The 20,589-nt window shown below is 37.9% G+C and overlaps 2 protein-coding genes across 6 annotated transcripts in view; one reads left to right on the forward strand and one right to left on the reverse strand.

Moving 5' to 3' along the window:
* The window catches only part of LOC128855527 (uncharacterized), a 66,780-nt gene extending 50,604 nt beyond the window's left edge, over positions 1-16,176 (forward strand). For 3 of the 4 annotated variants that reach the window (XM_054090497.1, XM_054090495.1, XM_054090496.1), the window contains exons 2-4: positions 14,910-15,288; positions 15,358-15,485; positions 15,584-16,176. In XM_054090497.1, coding sequence (XP_053946472.1) covers positions 14,910-15,288; positions 15,358-15,485; positions 15,584-15,991 — 915 coding nt within the window. In that variant the 3' untranslated portion in view covers positions 15,992-16,176. Of the gene's footprint in view, positions 1-10,035; positions 10,466-14,909; positions 15,289-15,357; positions 15,486-15,583 lie in introns of those variants that run through there. The other variant, XM_054090494.1, reaches the window with a different exon arrangement.
* LOC128855521 (tubby-related protein 4) overlaps positions 1-20,589 on the reverse strand; it is a 56,650-nt gene that overhangs the window by 21,301 nt on the left and 14,760 nt on the right. For both annotated transcript variants that reach the window (XM_054090486.1, XM_054090485.1), the window contains exons 3-7: positions 3,776-3,940; positions 2,436-2,895; positions 1,849-2,357; positions 1,554-1,782; positions 1,203-1,465 (exon numbers count right to left, since the gene is read on the reverse strand). In XM_054090486.1, coding sequence (XP_053946461.1) covers positions 1,203-1,465; positions 1,554-1,782; positions 1,849-2,357; positions 2,436-2,895; positions 3,776-3,940 — 1,626 coding nt within the window. The remainder of the gene's footprint in view (positions 1-1,202; positions 1,466-1,553; positions 1,783-1,848; positions 2,358-2,435; positions 2,896-3,775; positions 3,941-20,589) is intronic.

Below are 20,589 nucleotides of genomic sequence, written 5' to 3' on the forward strand. Positions count from 1 at the left end.
CAGAGCAGGCATCTCTGTACCGCGAAGCAATTGTCGTTGTCAGAAAAAGCCTTTTTATTTTTTAATATTTTATACTGAATACCCGCTACATTGACCGTTTCCAAGTAGGAATCGTTTTATTAAAATTATAAAAAAAACCATAATTTTTTCGGTAGATGGCTGTAGTGATCGATATCTCGTAAAGTATCGATCAACCAATTTAAAGTTTCACACTAAAGAACTTCTTTGCTTTTTTTGGTTGTTCCGTTCAGTTGTGAGTTACAGGGTATTACGAGTAACAACGGAAAGAGAAGAGAAAATTCGGTACATTTTACAGGCCACTGAAATTGTGAATGGTGTTTATGGTGCCGATACTGTAAAAGCTGATGACGTGCATTTTGGCTTTATCGATCCGTTCAGGCCTTTTTGATGTTAAAGAAAATGTAAACAATGCCTAAAATATCGATAAAATCACAGAAATAATCAAAGTTACACGTTACAGTTAGTAGTCGTAGCATTGCCCAGAAGCTAAAGATCGACCATAAAACAGTTTTAAACTAGTTGGGCAAAAATTTCTTTCGCCAAACTAATATTACGACGGTCTCGGTAGTCTAGCGTAAGTGCACAAGCCTGCCATCTCAGAGGTTGTGGGTTCGAATCCCACGTAAAGCACGGTCCTCGCAAATTTTCCAAATTTACCTACTTTCCATGTCCTCAATCATCCGTGCGATCCATCTGCCAGAAAAATGTGAAACACAGATGGCGCTCCAAGCAGTAAGAAGGCGTTGTTCCTAAGCAACGATAGGTGGGCATTCCCACTACTTAGGACTGGTAGCGGCAGGCTAATCATCTAGCCTGCCAGAAATCAAAAACAGATTAACGAAACCAAAGCAAGACTGAGTCGTGTCGAGACCCTATGCTCCCGAGAGGAGTGAACAAGGAAAAAAAATATTATGAAAACCAAGTTCGTTAAGTTCCGTTTTTGGCCACTTTGTCCATGACTAAACCTTACGTTTCGGTGTTAAGCAGTTTGCCTTCTTGAGCCTGTTTAAGTAGCAATCCTACACTTTAGAACTTTTTGAATTATTGCCGAGCGTACCCTCATATACTCCACTAATACGTCACATATTTTAGGTATTTTACAATAGCTTGCTTTTCACAATTATTTCAGGGAAGCAATCTACATACTAAAAATAGTAATTAAGCTTGAAACTATAGCATACTTCAGGAAGTGTATCAACATAGGCGAGCTCATCCAAGCTATCGGGTTCAATAGTGGTATTCATTGAATTCTTATCACCATTGCCATGTTGGCTCTTTTTTTGGCGCGTCTTTCGTTGGCGTGGTGCGCGCGGTGAGCTGCGATACCGTTCCTCAAACTCACTATCGGAAGAATCGGTTCTTCCACTTTGTCCGGTGGTGGTAGATTGGCTAGATCCCGATGAACTTTTCCATTCCGGCGAGTATTGCAAAAATACCGGAGAATCTATTTTACAAAATTAAATTAAAAAAAAAAAAAAACATTTAATAGCTTAGTTTAGACCTTTTTTTGATTTGAATTGTGTATTACACACCATTCGCTTGTGGATCGAATATAACAAATTCTGGACGTATCTTCGAGGTACGTTTACCCTTGAGAAGCGGTACGAGACCACCCAAGTACTCCAAATAGAGTGTATAGCAAGTGCCCGTAGTTTGGTTCGTGTCATCGTCGTGCCTTATCATGGTGCAGTGGAAACGTGACGAACACATTGGTGGTCGGGAAACGAACTCACGTAAAGATTTTAAATCAGGTACACAACACTGTATGGAAAAAGAAAAACAAATTGAAGTGCATTGTCTACAAAACTGGTCGAATATCCGACTTACTCTTATTGTTTGAGCAAAAAGATTGCCAATCAGACTCCTAATTCGTGACGGCAAAGGTAACAGTGGCAATGTGCGTTCCGAACCAATGCTCGCTTGTATTTGTAGACGACATAAAAGCTGTAGCGATGCTATACGTCTCGACACCCAGGCAATATGCACTTGGGTGCCAGTCGCAATGAATAGACGTTTGTCGTTGTGTCCCCACGTGAGAGCAGATACGGGTGAAGAGGTATTTGGTAGGCATGTCTGGTACAACATATTGCCTGATTCGGTGTAAAATTTTAACATATTTTCATAAAGCGGTGCGCCCTGTTGATCGATCATATTTAGTGAAGTCTCCAAAGTGCCGGCAACAGCGAGCAGTTCACGCGAATTACTCCATTCCATAAGTAGACCAAGATTGCCATTTAGACCAGTGTTGATATGTGCAGGCGATACGTCATCGAATGACTTTAGCAAGTATATAAACCCATTTTGAAAGCTAACAGCCAATACAAAAGAACGTTTAGCTGAAATAAGTAGAGAGAAAAATTTTTTTTTTGTACTTAAATACTTTCCACGCACATCCAATATTATTCATAACATACAGGCATTGGTAACACCTGGCTCGGATTCTTCACCCTCTTCCATTTTGAACTTTTCGCATGACCATGCCATTGATGTTATGCCAACATCGTTACAAAGCTGCACCTGCGATACCATCGCACCATGCACATCCATCACGATCACCTGGCCTTGTGTGGTACCAAAGTATACTTGTTGATCGTCTGGCGTCCAAATGCCACAAGTAATGGTCGACTCCAGATTCAGCATCGATGACCAGTATCGCTGACCGGCCACAGAGCCAACAAGCACGAAACCATCCTGATAACAAATGAGTGCCATTCGTCCATCGTGTGACCAAGAGAAATACGTAACTGGGATGTTACGATCATTAATCAATTCAATAGACCAACGGCCTTCAAACTTTATCCATACAAATATAATACCGGAGCTATCACATGATGCCAGCTTCTGGTATGGTTCATTCCATTTCACCAAGATAACCTGGAAAAATAGAAAAATGAATATTAATGCTAATTCTGCCTACTCGTAGGAGCTAAAGATCGACCATAAAACAGTTTTAAACCATTTGCGCAAAAATAATGGATTTCCTTTTTGCTAAACTAATATACAGTCTGTGTCAGAAAAAAGGAATCGCGATTATTCATGAAGTGTAAAAGATATATATTTAAAATTTTTTTTACATAAAAGGGATGTACAAAACTACCAGGCGCAATTATTCAATAAGCCGAGTAGTCTCCATCTTTGTCGAGTATAGCCTGGCATCTTCTTCATGCTTTTCATCGGCTTTTCCGCGTAGCTCGTCGACAAAGAGGAGTAGATTTTGCGAACTCGACGCACGATTTGCTTTAAATCATCTACTGGCCTTCGGGCAAGATGCATTTTCATAGTTCCCCACACATTTTCAATGGGGTTGGCGTCTGGGGACTGGGAAGGCCAGTCCAATACACGACGCCACTTTCTTGTTTTGTTGTTTCTCAATGTGTTTTTGTGAGGGCAGTGGTTTTCATGATGTGGGACGTTAGGATATGTTCTCCTCCTTCAGTTGACGCTCGATGATGTTGATACTCACATCTATTCCCTTTTTAGTAAGAATTGTGCGTGCTTGGCGTAATCGCAAATAAGGGTTCCGCTTAAAAAGTTGGACGATCACTTTATTCTCCTTTTTTTGTCGTCACTCGCTTCCAGCACTCGCGCTTGGCAAAGTCATCAACATTTTTGCACACCTTATACCGCTGATTCTACATCACAACAAACTTTTTTGATTTTGATATTGAAGTTACAAGAAAAAACCGGTTCTTTTTTTCTGACACAGACTGTATATCGACCATTGGGCGATACTAGTATTGCTAAATTAACTTACTTCAGAACGATGTCCACGCAGGTTATAGTTGGTGCGCGATGGAAAATCCATATTTCTGCGGCAGTGCGAAGTTGTAAACGTTACACCAACAATGCCACGTATATTTCCTGTAGCCAGCCATCCCTCTTGGTAATAATTTGTTCGGTTTAATTTCCAACCTTCCTCCTGTTTCAGAATACAACAAGTAAATATTATATTAATAAATAGTCCGAATGGGGTAAGCTATTTATTATTATTATTATTTAATAAAATATAATTAAAATTATAGATTAATCCAATGTAAAGCTCTAGTTACCAGGGATATCGGGTATTTGGTAAATATATAAAATTTTTCGTATGCCAATTATTTATGTTTAGTACAAATTAATAATGAAATAGTTAGGTGATAGCTTTTATCTCTCAAATCTATTATCAGCTTCGATTATTGCGCTATCTAGGGTCATAACAGTTATAAGTTTTAACGCAAAAACATTCCTGCATAACAGTTATTAGATGAGAAGTATTTTTTGTTTTACGAATACGAATTATATCCCAAGGTCTTTGTTTTTGTTGCTGGATAATTGTTACAAAGGATCTCTCAAAAGTGACGCCTAGTAGTGAATAATTTCTGACGGTGCCTTTTTATGGAATCTTTGACATTTGTCAAGTGAAACTTATTATGAAAGTGGTCGATTTTTTTTGAAGACATATCTCAAAATTTGTTATTTTATTTTGGTGGAAATAATACGAATGAGTCGGCAATTCAAAGTTTGTTAAAAATGTCAGTGAAATTTCAATTTCAAGAAACTGGTTCTGTCGAGCATAGAAGAAAGACTAACTGGCCCAAGATTTTAAGAGGTGTGATCAGATCGTGTGAGCAGACCGTTAACCGGCTCTCAGCGATTTGATTGTGTTGTTGATGAGATTGTGTTGGTGATATATGAAAAAAATTAACACAGTCTACGTTCAAGTTACTTCCGTGCCGTCTGAACAGGTTAGGTTAGGTTAGGTTAAATGGCTGCCCTAGCTAAGGGCTCACTTGGACAAATATTAAGAAATTCGTCCGTTGTGGGGCCATACATGGGAGAGGAGAAAGGAGATGGGAAGGAAGAAGGAGCCTTGGGATTAGAGACGATGATGACCATACATTTTACGACGACGCCGACGGGGGCTGATTTGCATTCGTAGTTAGCCGTAACAAGCTACTGATGAACTTCACCAAATTTATGATATTTACACCGGCTATATCCGCAGTGAGAGCCCAGATGTCTAAGTCTTTGCCAGACGAGAGCAGGGCAGCTGAGAAGAAGGTGTTGAGATGATTCCACCTCGTCCTCCAGACAGTTTCTGCAGAACGGACTTGAGGCAATCCCAAGTCTCACGGCGTGAACACCTAACGGACAATGTCCGGTAAGGATACCCACCAAATTCGAGAGTTATGGTTTTGTTAGTCTTAGGAGTTCCCTTGAGCGTCCCCGATCTACCCGTGGCCAGAAGGATCTCGCGACCTTGCACGTTTGCGCACTAGCCCAGCGCTCGCTGAGTTGACTCGAGGTCCATCTTTCCAGGAGCAGACCACAGGTTCTCAGAGGAACTCCAATTCTCTCATTTCGCGACGAAACCGTCTCCAAAGTTCCCTGTCTAGCCAGCTCATCAGCCCTGCAGTTTCCCTCTATGCCGCTGTGCCCGGGAACCCAAATGAGCCTGATGATGAAGTATTCGGATGCAATCGAGAGAGAAGCCAGACATTCCCCGACCAATCTCGAACGCACAAACAGCGAGCCCAAGACCCTAATTGCCGATTTGCTATCGGAGTAAATATTTACTTCCTTAACGGTGATTACCGAACTAAGCAACCAGTCCACCGCTTCCTTAATTGCGAATACCTCCGCTTGGAAAACACTACAGTGGTCAGGGAGCTTAAATTTAAGTTTGATGGGAGGCTCCTTACAGAATACTCCCCCACCAACCCTTCCGTCCAACTTCGAGCCATCCGTGAACATGTTTGCCATGCCCTGCCGGCAAATGTTGCACCCCGCCCACTCATCCCTTGAGGGAATGGGAGTAGAAAAAAGTTCCGCTCGGACCCAGCGTGGGTGTACAGTGGTCCAACACCATACGGATGAACTCAAAGTTTTTAAGAATGCTAGAGTGTCCGTAACTTAAGTCTAGCCTATGGCCCGAACACCTTAATCTGATTGCGGCGCGTGCAGCGGTAGTGCACGGGCGCCACATTCAGCATAGCGTTAAGCGCTAGAGTAGGAGTGGTACGGAGCGCCCCACTGATTCCAATGAGGGCAGACCTTTGTACCCTCTCCAGCTTCTTAACTGATACCATCCTTTCTAGCGAGTTCCACCAGACAAGGACTCCGTATAGCAAGATTGGTTTCATAGTCGTGTTATAAAGTCAAAAAGTGACTTTAGGCGAGAGGCCCCATCTTTTGCCGATAGCGCCTCTGCAACCATACAAGGCGACTGTTGTCTTTCTGATTCTCTCCTCAATGTTTGGCTTCCACGTAAGACCTCTGTCAAGGATGAGTCCCAGGTACCTTGTCAGAGAGTACCAACGGAGCGCCCGATATTGAGGGGAGAAACACTCTTGGTATTTTGTATTTTCTCGTAAATAAGACGAGCTCCGTCTTCAGAGGATTTATCGATAGGCCGCAATTTGCGGTCCAATTTATAACTAGATTCAGATAACCCTGCATCAGTTCCATCAGAGTATCTAGAAACTTGCCTCTGACAATAAGTGCCACGTCATCCGCGTAGGCAATCACCTTACAGCCCCTCCCCTCCAGCTCCTCCAGCAGACCGTTAAGTACGGCAATCCAGAGTAGGGGCGAGAGAACACCGCCTTGCGGAGTACCTCTGCTCACTTGCCGGCGGAGAGAGGTGTCACCCCATTCTGCCACGACAGGTCGATCGCTAAGCATCGTGTGGATAAGCCTTATAAGTTCGGTTCCGTCTCCTAGTTTACCTAGCGATCTGGTGATTGCCTCCGGGAGGACATTATTAAAAGCCCCCTCAATGTCGAGGAAGGCACCTACAGTGAACTCCTTCTGGTGGAGGGACACCTCGATGTCCTTAACAATTGTATGAACAACAACTGATTGTATGCGTATGTGAATACGTGCGAAATAAGCGGGCAGAATTCTGCTGCCGAGTCTCTGGTGAAGTGGCAGCCGAAGTTACTTTACAATTTTTCACTATAGCGGATAGCCAAACCGGGTAATATTGCATTCTTGCAAAAAAAGTGCACGTTCTTAACAATTAGGCTTCTATGGATAGACTGTTTGGCGGATTTTACTTATGGATGTGTTCATGGTGGGCATTTAAATGATTTAATTTTTCCCTTAAAATTATTGAATGCCAGCGGACGCTGTAGCCGAATGGGTTGATGCGTGACTACCATTCGGAATTCAGAGATAACGAACGTTCGAACCTCGGTGAAACACCAAAATAAAAAAAAACGTTTTTTCTAATAGCGGTCGCCCCCTGGCAGGCAATGGCAAACCTCCGTGTTTATTTCTTTTCTGCCATGAAAAAGCTCCCCAATATCAATATCAAATAACACAAATATTTATCAATTACATTTAACTTAATTCTGCATATTTTAGCCCCCCACTCGGCTTTATTTAATCTTCTCTCAGTTCAACCATTGAGTAACAATATCATGGAGTTCGCCTGGCTTGTCTAATTTATTTCGAATGAACGGTGCGAAAACTGTCTTCATATACTGTATTTGGAGATATGTATGTATAAGTATATGTACGAGTAGATATAGACTGGAAATGTAAAAAATAAATGTTGGGAAATAAATCTTATTGGCAACGGAACAAATATTTATCATCTAATAACGTTTTCGTTAAACTTCAGAATTCCGCCAACGCTAACTGTTATGATATTTTTGGTCCTTGGTGCTGTCAACTTCGATTTGACGTCATGAAAATTTGTTTGAGCTGTACTCGGTAAGAACGATGTTGTACGGAGATAGAAGCCAGCCAATGCAACCATTGGAATGGTTTGCTTGTCGAATTTTTAGTTGTATTAAAAAAATATATATTTGGATCACCCTGCATGTTGTGTTAAAGTACTTATATAAGCCGATTCGTTGTAAGTGAAAAGAGCTATATAAAATAATATGCTAAACTAATTGAAGCAAACATTACATTTAAAAATTGTGTTCATATCGAAAGCGTCAAAAAATAGTTTTCGATCGATATTTCTTTGGATTTGTATTACATTTATTTTGCTAATTAAATTTCGAATTCTAAACTCTGGCTGTGTTACGTCTTTTAAGAAACGCCTATCCATAGGTCAAATGCTCAAAGCCTATACATGCATACGAGGTGTGTTCAAAAAGTATCGCGCATTATGAATTTTCGCAGGTTATGTATATTCGAATTTCGATTTTTTTGTGGCGATATGTTGGTACTGATGTCTCTCACTCATTCCGACGAGTTCGGCCATTTTGAATGCTCAGTTAACTATTGACAGCTGCTTTGCTTGCACGTGTTTCGGCTCGTCTTCGATTTTTACCTATTCAAAAAGATGGATCAAAGAACCTGTATCAAATTTTATGTAAATAACGACGTTAAGTGCGCGGATGCATTCCGAATGTTGACTGTGTCGTACGGAGAAGCTACTTTGGACCAAAGCAACGTTTATCGGTGGTACAAAATGTTCTCAGAAGGCCGAGAAGATGTGAACGACGAAAAACGTGCCGAGCACAAACGCCCGAACAACAGACGAAAAAATTGATGAAGCGAAGAAAATGGTATTGGCCAATAGTCGAATTACTGTTAGAGAAGTTACTGAGGACCTAGACATATTGATTGGGTCGTGCCATTCGATTTTTTTCAATGATTGGGCATGAGACGGGTCGCCCCAAAATTCGTACCAAAACTGCTCAATTTCGACCAAAAGCATGAACGTTGCTAATGCGATGTTGGACTCTGTTCGCGGCGACCCAAATTTGCTCTAGAGGGTCGTAACTGGCTTTATGGTTATGACGTGGAAACCAAAGCTCAATCATCTCAATGGAAACTGCCGCACGAACCAAGACCGAAAAAAGCGCGCCAAGTTCGTCGAATGTAAAAGTTTTGCTTACCGTTTTCTTCGATTGCAGGGGCGTTGTGCATCATGAGTTCTTCCGACAGGGTAAAACGGTCAATAAGGACTATTACCTGCAAGTTGTGCACAATTTGTGCGAGGCCATCCGCCAGAAACGCCCGGATTTGTGGAAGAACAAAAATTGGATCTTGCATCACGATAACGCCCCTGCTCACACATCGTTGCTTGTGCGCGACTTTTTGACCAAAAACAACACACTAACGATGTCACAGCCACCGTATTCCCCAGATCTGGCCCCTGTGACTTTTTCTTGTTCCCGAAACTGAAGAGGCACATGAAAGTACTACGCTACACTACAATTGACGAGATAAAGACGGCATCGAAGGAGGAGCTGAACAAAATAAAAAAAAAATGATTTTTTGAAGTGCTTCGAAGATTGGAAAAACGTTGGCACAAGTGCATAATATCTCATGGGGATTACTTTGAAGGGGACAGAATAGATATTAATGAATAAATAAATAATTTTTGGAAAAACACAAAAATCGGGATACTTTTTGAACACACCTCGTATGGGCAATATACAAAAACATGCATAAAACATATGTAAATGCTTGTATTGTATTTAATACTTAAGAAAGTCCCCCCGTTCACCATGTCGTATGAGCAATGTCTATACTTTTTTTGTTTTGTAATGCATTCGTTTCACTCACTGGCATTTGCTTTTTTGTTTTTGCACCCTCTTATGAAGGAAAAGACTCTCACGTTATTTATAAACTTGTTATGCACTTGAAGAAAAGACAGAGAACCTCCTAGAGAGCAGTGGATAACAGGTGTGCGCCCAGGCAGTGCATTAGAAGAGTGCTTATGTATACTTAAACGATCGATAGAGCTATTCTATTATGCTATAGAGAAAAATACTACATTGAATGTAAACGTTTTTAACACGACTTGTGTTTTTTAATTGCCGGATCGGCATTTTAGCTTAACATAAAAATAACAAATAGTTCACTCTCTTAAATAGGGAATTCTATGTTTTATTCGCATAAAATTTTATTGACTCTACTCTTATATTTGGTTGCACTTACTCACAATTTCTTCGCATATATTTAAGTGCACATACATATGTGTGTATTTGTAGCTTGGTTCTCTCCAGTGAAATTTTGAATTTATTTTCGAAATTTCGAAAACATTTCGGTTCTAAAGAAAGAAAATATTGCAGTTATTAAGAGGACGCCGAAGCAACAAGAAGTGATCGGTCGTGACGTTAGTCGGTGGCGTGTTTTTGTTTTTGTTTTTAATATTTCAAATGTTTTCGTACTAACGAAAGTACCTAAAGTATTGCAGAATATACGACATATTCATTTAGAAATTTAAAAACTGTGTCATAGCGTTCACAAAATCGAGATGCGTCTAACAAAATTGGCAATATGGCAATTTGTGTTGATATTTGCCGCTTCTTTTCTGAATTTGGTTGAGTGTAAATCTTTTTTCGGCATCGGTAGACGCATTATTCATGACGAGTTAATAGTAAAAGATGTTCTTCAAGCACGCGTAGTCGGAGTGGATAAGGGTCCAGTAGTTGGCTTCAACTATGCTATTCCAGAGCCAATAACTTACATTGAAATCACTTCGGAACAAGTAAGGACGCAAATATTTTGGTCACTACACATCACTTCTAAATATACAACTGCACACACTTTTGTTTTTGTGTATAGAATCTTATTTTTGAAACTATACAAATATGAGTGTGTTTATAAAAACTATAAATGTATATTGTGTATTTTATTTTCTGTCTAATTGCAAAATCTTGGCAATTAAAGACGGTACTGGGGAAGAATACTATTAGTGGTATTGACCGGCCTACGTACACACATGCATACATATGTGCATACAAACACACATTTATAGGTGTATATTATGTATGAGAATTGAGGTTGGTTGCAGAATAGGCACGTTCTACATATTTACAAAAGCTATAAAACGTTCCCAAAATTTGGATTCACAAGCAATGGCGTTGAACTTCATGTGCCCGTCGCAATATTTGTCGCGCCAAATTGAATATTTTCATTTTTATATGTATGCATCTGCAATTTGAGGAAATTGTTATTCATTTAATGCCATTTGTGTGAGGATGAAGAAAACAAATCAAGTTCGTTAGCCTTGTAAATTACGTTTGCATGTTTTTTAATAATTGCATTCAGAGTTAGGTTGGTAGGTTCACAATCGCATCGGCAAAGGAGTTTTTATTTAAATGCAAAACGCTCAATGTCAAAATCGTTATCGACAAAACAAGCAGTTGAAAATCACTTAAATGTTAACTGCCAAATATTAACCCTAGTTCGCAAATCTGTTGATCACTTTTTTTCTTTTCATACATATTAGACTCATATTAACGTTTATAATAACGGTAATAATCTGACATATAAATAAGTGAGGCAGAGAAAATTCATACATTTTAGTAAATTTCAACTTCGGCTGGTTATTTTTGGAATCAAACAGACTGATACAAATTTAGAGTTATAACTTGCAAGGTACGGAGGAAAATTTAGTCTTGACATATAAAAAAGTGGGCGATGCTTTTACCCGATCTAAATAATATTTACGTCGGATTTAAATGTGGTGAGGAACAATGGGAGGAATACTAAGTTTGGGCGAGTTTTACTAGGTCGTTACCGAGATTCGTTTTCATTTTTATTAATTCATTATTTGTACTAAACTCGGGTAAATTTTCTTCATTTATAACAGCGATATCTTGTTTTTGGCTTTTTTGAAAATTAATGCGCTTTTTCAGTACCAACCTATCTTGGGCAAAGATTAATATAATATGTTGACTAAGCTTCATTGGGGACGTAGAGACGAACGGACAGACTTGACTAAATCGCCTTATCGCGTCATTCTGAACACAAGGCTATATACATAGTAGTTTTGGGTAAAAGAAGTCGATAATTTTTGTGTACAATTTTTGCCCAATTTATTTAAAACTGTTTTATCTGTCGATCTTTGGCTCGTGGGCGATGCTACGACTACTATCATGCCGGTCAACTTCGATTATTTCTGTGATTTTATCGACATTACTGACATTTTCTTTAACTGAATGGAACAAACAAAAAAACAGCAAAGAATTGTTTTAGTGTGAAATGTCACCTTGACTTACGAGATATCACCATCTATCAAGAAAATAATGAATTTCTTTTTCGCGAAACTAACGCAATGACTAATTGCAGAGCATTTTATTGATATTTTCAATATATATTTAATATAGAAATGTTAATCAAATCTAACCACAAATACAATTTTTAAAAGTAACCAGACTTCGGCGCCACCTGTAGTGTCAAAAATTTATTCTCGCAAAACTAGGGTCCGAGGCCGTGCCGATTACTGGAATATCCAGATTATAGGTGATGGATGACAAATATGAACATTAGAACATAATTTTGGGAATTTTATTTTATAAAATATAAATAGAAGAAATTTAGCTTTTATAAAGTTTTGTAGCAGCGGCAGGCGAATTACCTACATTTTCAGAAATCAAATAGATTAACGAAACCAACGCAAGACAAGTTTTATCGAGGCCCTATGCACCCGAGAGGAGTGAACAAAGACAAAAAAATTGTAAATTAGAAATAAAATATGACACAAAACGCAAAACTCATTAATTTTCGGGTTTTTGTTTTTATTAAATGCATGTGTATACCACTTTATTACCCATATTTTGCTATAATTATACGTCAATTCTAATTTCACGTCCGCCTGTTGTGCAACTAGCACAATAATAAAATTTTACTACAAATGAATATGAGCATAAACTGAAAATTTACTGATCAAATACCGCTATTTAGCAAAAACATGCAAAACAGAACGAAAATATGCATTACTCAATTTGTCCGAATTCTAGAGGAAAGAAAGAGAAATTGCCCGGTTTGTAGGAATGTCCCGAATGTGGAGAAAACGCTGCTATAAGTACATACATATATAAGTATATGGTATTCTGTATATTCTGAATATGAATCGAATTGAACGGTAAATCGAATTTTGAAATACTCGACTAAGCGCCACCTATTGGTTCTGCTCGAGGGCATACAAACAGATATAGTTTATTTTTATACCCGTGCACTTGAGTACAAGGGTATTATAATTTTTCTCACATAACGGTTGTGTGTAAAAGCATAAAGGAATCGAGATAGATATAGGCATACAGTCAACGCCAAAATAAAGTGTACAGCACATATTGACTAGTTTAGACCATTTATTATTTACTTTTAATTTCAATTATTGTTTTATGAAAACACAGTCCATACTACGACAAAACCCATATAAAACAAATTTGCAAAATTTTTAAGAATTTGGCAAATTTGCATACAAATTTCAAACTTTCAGAATTTCTAAAAAAATTTCAAGTATACAATTTTATATCTCATTAAATTTTGGTAAGAATAATGCAAGTTTCAAGTATCTCCCTGATTTTTGAGAGTTTTTTCGGACACGGTCCTGTGCATTCTCTCCACTTAACGCCTACTCCACAAGTCCAGGAGCTTAAGGTCGACCATAAAACTGTTTTAAACCATTTGTGCAAAAATCTTACGGTGAAATAATGGATTTATTTTTCCCCAAACTAATATAAAGTCTGAGTTTCTAAGCTAATTTGCGTTAGGAATGGCTGCTTTTTGGGTAGTTTCCAAAAACAATACCTTTCCTTTCCTTACAATTCCTTGTACTAGAATTGGAAACAAAATACTTTTGAGATTACTTCTAAGTAATTGAAAAAGTAATCACTTTCTTTGCTGTGAACTGAAGGAATTGATTACCAATTAAAATTACTACAGGAATGTAATTGTAATTGTACATTCCTGTAGTAATTGTAATGCAACTGCATTTACCCAGCTCTGAAATTGCTCTGAATTTCAGACAATTCTACTAGGCGAAGGGGCAGAATAATCTTGCCAGCCCATTTTAAACAAGTCTACTTTTATGAAAATCTTTTGTACATTTTCGATTTTCCTCGAATGAACCTCATAGTATGTGTGGGTTATATATTAATGAACAGTACTCTATAAGAGATCGTACTAAGGCAACATAGGAGATTTCAACGTTTGAGGGTCTTTAAAATCAGTGGAATTTCATCTGATGAAACCAAGCATTGCAAATGCTTTAGATATCACATAATCAATATGTTTAGTGAATGAAAGTTTTGTATAAAAAATAATACCAAGCTCTTTCATTTCCCACTTTCTACTTAAGATACAGTTATTTAAAAAAATAAAACATTTCTTGACATTTAGAAATAAATGGTTTGATGAGTCATTATGTAAATCATTTAGAAAAATAGTAAACAGCAAGGGGTCGCTATCAGTTCCTTGCGGTATACCAGACCATGTATTGGGTATGGGTCCAATTTTCACTAATAGTCTCCTACCTTTTAAGAAACTGGCGAAGAACCTCAAGAGGTTTCCTCCAATCCCATTGTCTTCCAGCTTATACAAAAGTATTGAGTGGTCCACTTTGTCAAAGGCTTTCGAAAAGTCTGTATAAATTACGTCTAATTGTTGTAATTTTGTAGCTAAAACAAGATTAGAACAATTAGACCTGCCAGGGAAAAATCCATGCTATGATGTAACCTGATTAAAATGATTAAATAACTTTATTTGTATTGTTTGATTGAATAACTTTACAATAGTGCTCTGCTTGACAATAGGCCTATAGTTCCAGACGTCAATTTGATCACTTGATTTATAGACTGGTTCAATCCAGCAAAGTTTCCATGAATCGATAAAATTTCCACTATTCACATAACAAATACGTAACAGTTGAAGAAAACAATGGAAAAAGAAATGTAAATTAGTTGAGGAAAATTAGGGGCAGAATTAGAGTATACACAGGGGTGATAAAGTTTGTGGTTCCATACAGTGTTTGTATTTTGTAGAGCCACGCTTTAGCTGTAGTTTTAACCGGAAATATTTTCTCACCAAGCATTGCACATCTTCACACTATAAGTGCGAGCTAGTTTTAAAATAATTGCGAAACTAAAACAATTAATTACATTTCTCTAATCTCCTTCATATTTTATGTTAATTTTGAAATGCAGAACGTTCTAGCAGAGGTGAACTTCAGTTATCAGAATGACTTGGTGAAAGGGAATATTATTGCGATTGATGATGACAACACCACAAATACGAATGATGACTTTGAACTATTTGAAGTGCAGATATCAATCTACGGATTCAAAGAGCCTTTACCCAATATAAATCCATCGATTTTTCTCAATAGAGATCAGCAATTTCAAGGCATACTTGAGCCGGACTCTAGCAGTGAATTCGAGTACGAAATTGAAGGCAATGAATTCGAAGATGCGGAAGTGAAAAATGGAAGTGATGAAAGCACAACTGCGTTGGATGACGATGTGGAATATTTTGAAGACTTTGGTGAAGCTGACAAAGTAATCGAACAGGGAATGCATCAAAAAGGTAAAAGTTTATTAGACTGAGCTCTTTCGAGTAAGAATTCTTTTTATATAATCATGACTCTCTTCACAGATGATTATTTACTATATCAAACTTATCAGAATTCGCAGACTTCTACAGAGGAACCGTCAAATCATACCGTTATATTTTACTATATTGACAGTAATTTCATAACCTATGTGAGATTTATAATATTCGATGTAAGTTTCCCTTGCATTAAACAAGTACAGATGCACTTACATTTGTATGTATGTAAATGCGAAAAACACTTTTCTATAATTAGCATAATTATTTGCAGCACACTGTCGACACGGCATCAGAAGACTACAATCCACCTGTAGCGGAATATTCCCACTTCTCCCCGAATAGTCTCAAAGCTGTAATTACGGACAGCAATACTACTAACCTATTTGTGCAGATGCTAATCTATGGTTATCGGCCGGATGATCTTCCAGACGACTACACACCATTTTTAACCAGCAGCTATAATACCGAGATGACAGCATCATCGAGTGCTTTGGAACGTTTGAAAATGTTGATGATTGCCAAATCTCAGAATAGTTATGAAAATTCAGGCGAGATAAATTTTGAAACGGGCGAAAGAAATGAACCGTCGACCAATAGTACCACAATAGATGCGTCAACTAGGCACCACTCAAATGGGTTTACAGTATTCATCATCATATATTTCTTAACATTCTTTTAAATTTGTTTGAATGCATGAATTATAAATTATTTATTACCTACGTCTAATATTATCGTAATGAAATGATCTTGCGGTCCATTGTATTTACTTATGTTACTAAAATGAATTAATTTGCATCCATGCTTTATAAAACAGCAGCACAACAAAAAAGATAGTATTTAAAAATAAAGAGGTTGCTCATTCGATTTGACTTTGAGAAAAATTATGAACGAGTGACAGTTGTGAAAGTGAAACCTAACCTCAAATTCCTAAAACAAAAACTTGATGCCTCTTACAGGTATGACCTATTAACAAGTGTGATTACTCAAATACGAGGTGTCTATTAAATACCAATACTGACGCAGTTTATTTGGGAACCAGCATTAACACCAATAATAATGCCAGCCTTGAAATTCAACGGAAATTCTCTGTTGCCAACAAATGCTACTTTGAACTAAGGAGGCTATTGAGTAGTAAAGTTCTCTCTCGACGAACAAAATTAACACTGTATAAGGCTATCATCATGTCCGTCCTATCGTAGGGCACAGAAGCTTGAACGATGATAATATCCGACGAGGCGTCCCTTGAGGTGTTTGAGAGAAAGATTCTGCGGGATATTTCTGAACCTTTGCACGTTAGCGCCGACGGGTATCGTAGGCGATAGAACAATGAGTTGTATGAGTTTTACGACGACATAGACATAGCGCAGCGAATAAAGATCCAGCGACCACGCTGGCTGGGTCATGCGGTCCGAATGCTTACCAACCCTCCGGCTCTGAAAGTATTCGATATGGTACCAGCTAGTGGTAGCAGAGGAAGAGGAAGACCTCTTCTACGTTGGAAAGTTCAGGTGAAGGCTTCACTTGGTTCACGGCGCCGTTTAGCCCGAGAAATTCACGACTGGAGTGCTTTGTAAACTCGGCCAAAAGCGTAAGAGATTATTGCGTCAATCAAGAAGAAGAAGAAAAGACGCAGTTATAGGAGATGCTCACTGTTTAGCGTGAAGCCCTCTCTTTCCAATGCTATACCTCTCGCTTCAATAAGCATGTTAGTATAACCACATAAAAAATATTGTTGGAATGATTCGTTTTTATTATAAACTGGCTGATAATTTCATGGCATTTATTTTTCGAATATGATATCCGGCATATGTCCGTAACTACTACGAGTTACGTGGACCATTTGATCAGACCAATTTTTTTAACACTTTTTACAATAAATTTGGCCGTATGGCGTAAATAGTGGCTTGAATATTGACTGCCAATGCTTCAAGAGTTACTGGTTTGTCGCCATAAGTCAATGACTTAACATAGCCCTATAAAAAGTAATCCAGCGGGGTTTGATTGGCAATGCGAACTCTCACATATCGGCTCACACAATACAGCCCTGGTTCAAAAATAAAATGCCAGGTCAACGTTTTTTAACGCCTGAAGCAGCTGTTGAAGCCTTTAAGTAGTTCGTTTGGAGGAATCTACTTCTGGGTGAGCAGCAAAAGAAATACGCTCAGGTTTCGACGCGTACTCTACCGAATGGTAGGCACGCAACAACCCGTTCGGCTTCCGAATAGTATTCATTAAGAGGGGCGTTGGTATAGTGAACGGGTGTATATTGAAGGTGATAATAAGCAAATATGAAATCACAATAAGATATTATATTTTAAAGTGTCAGTCCAGTATTTAATATGTAGATACCCCGAATTGTACGTATATTTAAGGCATATATATATGATTTACCTATAGCAATACATATATCCTTTGAGAACTAATTAGAAAGGCTTGGAAAAATTTGAGTTATGTTTTTTTCTGATGAACATTTATATACAGTGTACGACAAAACTAAAGCACGAAACTTCCCATACCACCACAATCAGAAAATAAACTTTCCAACAAATAGTAATGGCAAATCTTTTTATTGTATTTAGAAGAGGGCACATTGGTTATTGTGTAAAAAAAAAAATTATACAATAAACTTCATTCTAAACTTAAATATTAATTCAAACATAAAAGTAGTATTAAATATGCCGCGACAAAACTAAAGCACATTGGTATATACTTGTAAAGAAAAGTTGGTTCTTCTAATATTTCGTAGCGAAGCCCTTGTTTTTCAATACCGCTGCACATCTTCCTGGCATAGACTCAATCAAATTATTTAAAACATCTATGGAAATGCTTTCCCAAGCTCGTTCTACCTGAACAAACAGGGAGTCCTTGTTTTTGCAGTTTTCGCGTTCTATTTTCCGATCTACAATCTCCCATAGATTCTCTATGGGGTTGAGATCGGGTGATTGTGCAGGCCACTGCAATACCTTAATTTTATTGGCAACAAACCATTCTTTCACACATTTAGCGGTATGCTTAGGATCATTGTCCTGCTGGTATATCCAACTCAGTGGCATTTCCTCCTCAGCGTGGGGCAGCATAATGGTCTGGAGAATGTCTTTGTACACAAATCTGTCCATTATGCCATTTATTCTATGAATTGGACCCACTCCATTGCCGGAAAAACAGCCCCACACCATTACGCTGCCTCCACCATGCTTTACAGTACCTTTACAGTAACATGGGTTTAAACGTTGCCCTTTAGGTCTGCGTACAAGCTTCAGTCCATCAGAATTTTGGATGTTGAACTTGGATTCATCAGAGAAAAGGACGGTTCGCCACTTGCTGATGGTCCAATTAATATGCGCCTTCGCGAATTCGAGTCGTGCTCTCCGATTCTTTAATGAAATGAAAGGTTTTTTAGCACTTCTATACGTTTTGAAGCCGCCTTCGACAGTTCTTCGCTGAATGGTTCTAAGGCTAACGGGCAATGATAATTCACTTCTCAGGGATCTCGCCGATATAAAGGGGTCTTTCTGGACCTTTCGGATAATTAATTTATCCTCACGAGTAGTTGTTTTTCGGGGCCTACCACCTGAATGTTTGGTTTCAAAGGAGCCGGATAACCGAAAACGACTTATTGTGCGGGAAACTACGCTGTGATGAATCTTGAATTTTCGAGAAATATTGATAACCGATTCACCGCCATTAAATTCATCTATAATTTTTTCACGTAATACCGAATTATACTTGTTTCGGGCCATTTTTAACGTTTTTTTTATTTCTTTAGCTCGAAAATGTAGTAAATGCCGCTAAAACCACGCAATAACACTGATAATGCTTTGCTTATGCTTGACGTATAATATTTTAAATCCTAACGGTTCTCATTAATAACTAACTGCCAGCTAGGGAGTTGTGCTTTAGTTTTGTCGCAACAAGTTTTTGCACGTGCTTTGTTTTTGCACATAACAGTACTATTTTTCCGTTAAGAAACTGGAATATTGTATTTTTGTATCATATATATTTGTTATTATCAGATTAAGAAAAAACAATTGAAGGATATAACCATTTGTTATCTTTTTTTAACTTAAAGAGTTCAAGAGGGACTTCGTGCTTTAGTTTTGTCGTACACTGTATATACTTATAAGAAGATTTGAAGCTCTGAAGATTTTTTTCAGAGCGAGAAAATATTAACAGTTTAGTTATGATTTAAACACAATTTTTAAAATTCGTACATCTTAAAAAATTCAGAATAGTCTTTGCTATTTAAAATAGACTAAAGGTTCAAATTGATCTAGCAGGCTTTGAAGTTTTCTCCACCTGCCCGGGTAGTTCGTCCTGGCCTGCGTATACGCAATTAGAAGCTTGCTGCAGTTGCCTTTAAGTAGAGAACGACCGAACAACAACTTTTGAGGCCGAAGCCAAACCGAATATTTTCAACGCTCCAAGTAATAAACAAGTACGGACTTTCAAACAAAATCAGTTTATTTATTATTAAAACATAAAAATAAGGTACATAAATTTCAATTATTTAAAAAAAAAACAATATTTTTGTTTGTATACGGGAAGTAGTTATTTAATATCCATAGTAAATAATTTTGTGTTGTAATATAAACACAGTAGCTTATCGGCATTTTCACCTTTCTTGCGGTATTTTCTATTGGTATAGAGCTGACCTGCAGCTCACTTTTGCTCACTAGCCACTCTCGGAGCAGCTGGTAGATACTTTAATGCAATTTTTCTCAACAGAAAATATAGACTTCTATACAAATATTCAAAAATATTTCAATAACATTTTGATAAAGAAAAAGTTAACGAAAATTCTTTTTTTTAATTCTCACTACAAATCATGTCACTATCATTTAAATCTCAAAGGCTGTTTTGAAATTTTTCTGAAGGAATAAAAATTAAGATATATTCAGCTAAAGTTCGTCTTTTTTGTTAATTTTGATAAAGTCGAAGTAGATGCTTGTTCGTTAATACAGGGTGGGCCATATGGCGTTTGCTTTTTGAACCACCTATTTTTTGAGAATGGTAACACAAATGACATGTCAAATGTGTTCATAATTTACTTAAAGGTTTGACATTTACGAAATGGGACGCTATACGCTTGAACAAAATTGGGAAATATTGCAAACTTATTTCCAAAGTGGTGAGTCTTCTTCTTCTTCCGCGGTTACAATAAATGGCGAGCGTTACCGTGACATGCTCAACGAGTTTTCGTTTCCAAAAATTGAAGAGGATGACATGGACGACATTTGGTTTCACCAGGTCGGTGCAACTTGTCACACTGCCAAAGTT

The sequence above is a fragment of the Anastrepha ludens genome, chromosome 2, assembly GCF_028408465.1.
Source record: "Anastrepha ludens isolate Willacy chromosome 2, idAnaLude1.1, whole genome shotgun sequence".
Classification (NCBI taxonomy): Eukaryota; Metazoa; Arthropoda; class Insecta; order Diptera; family Tephritidae; genus Anastrepha; species Anastrepha ludens.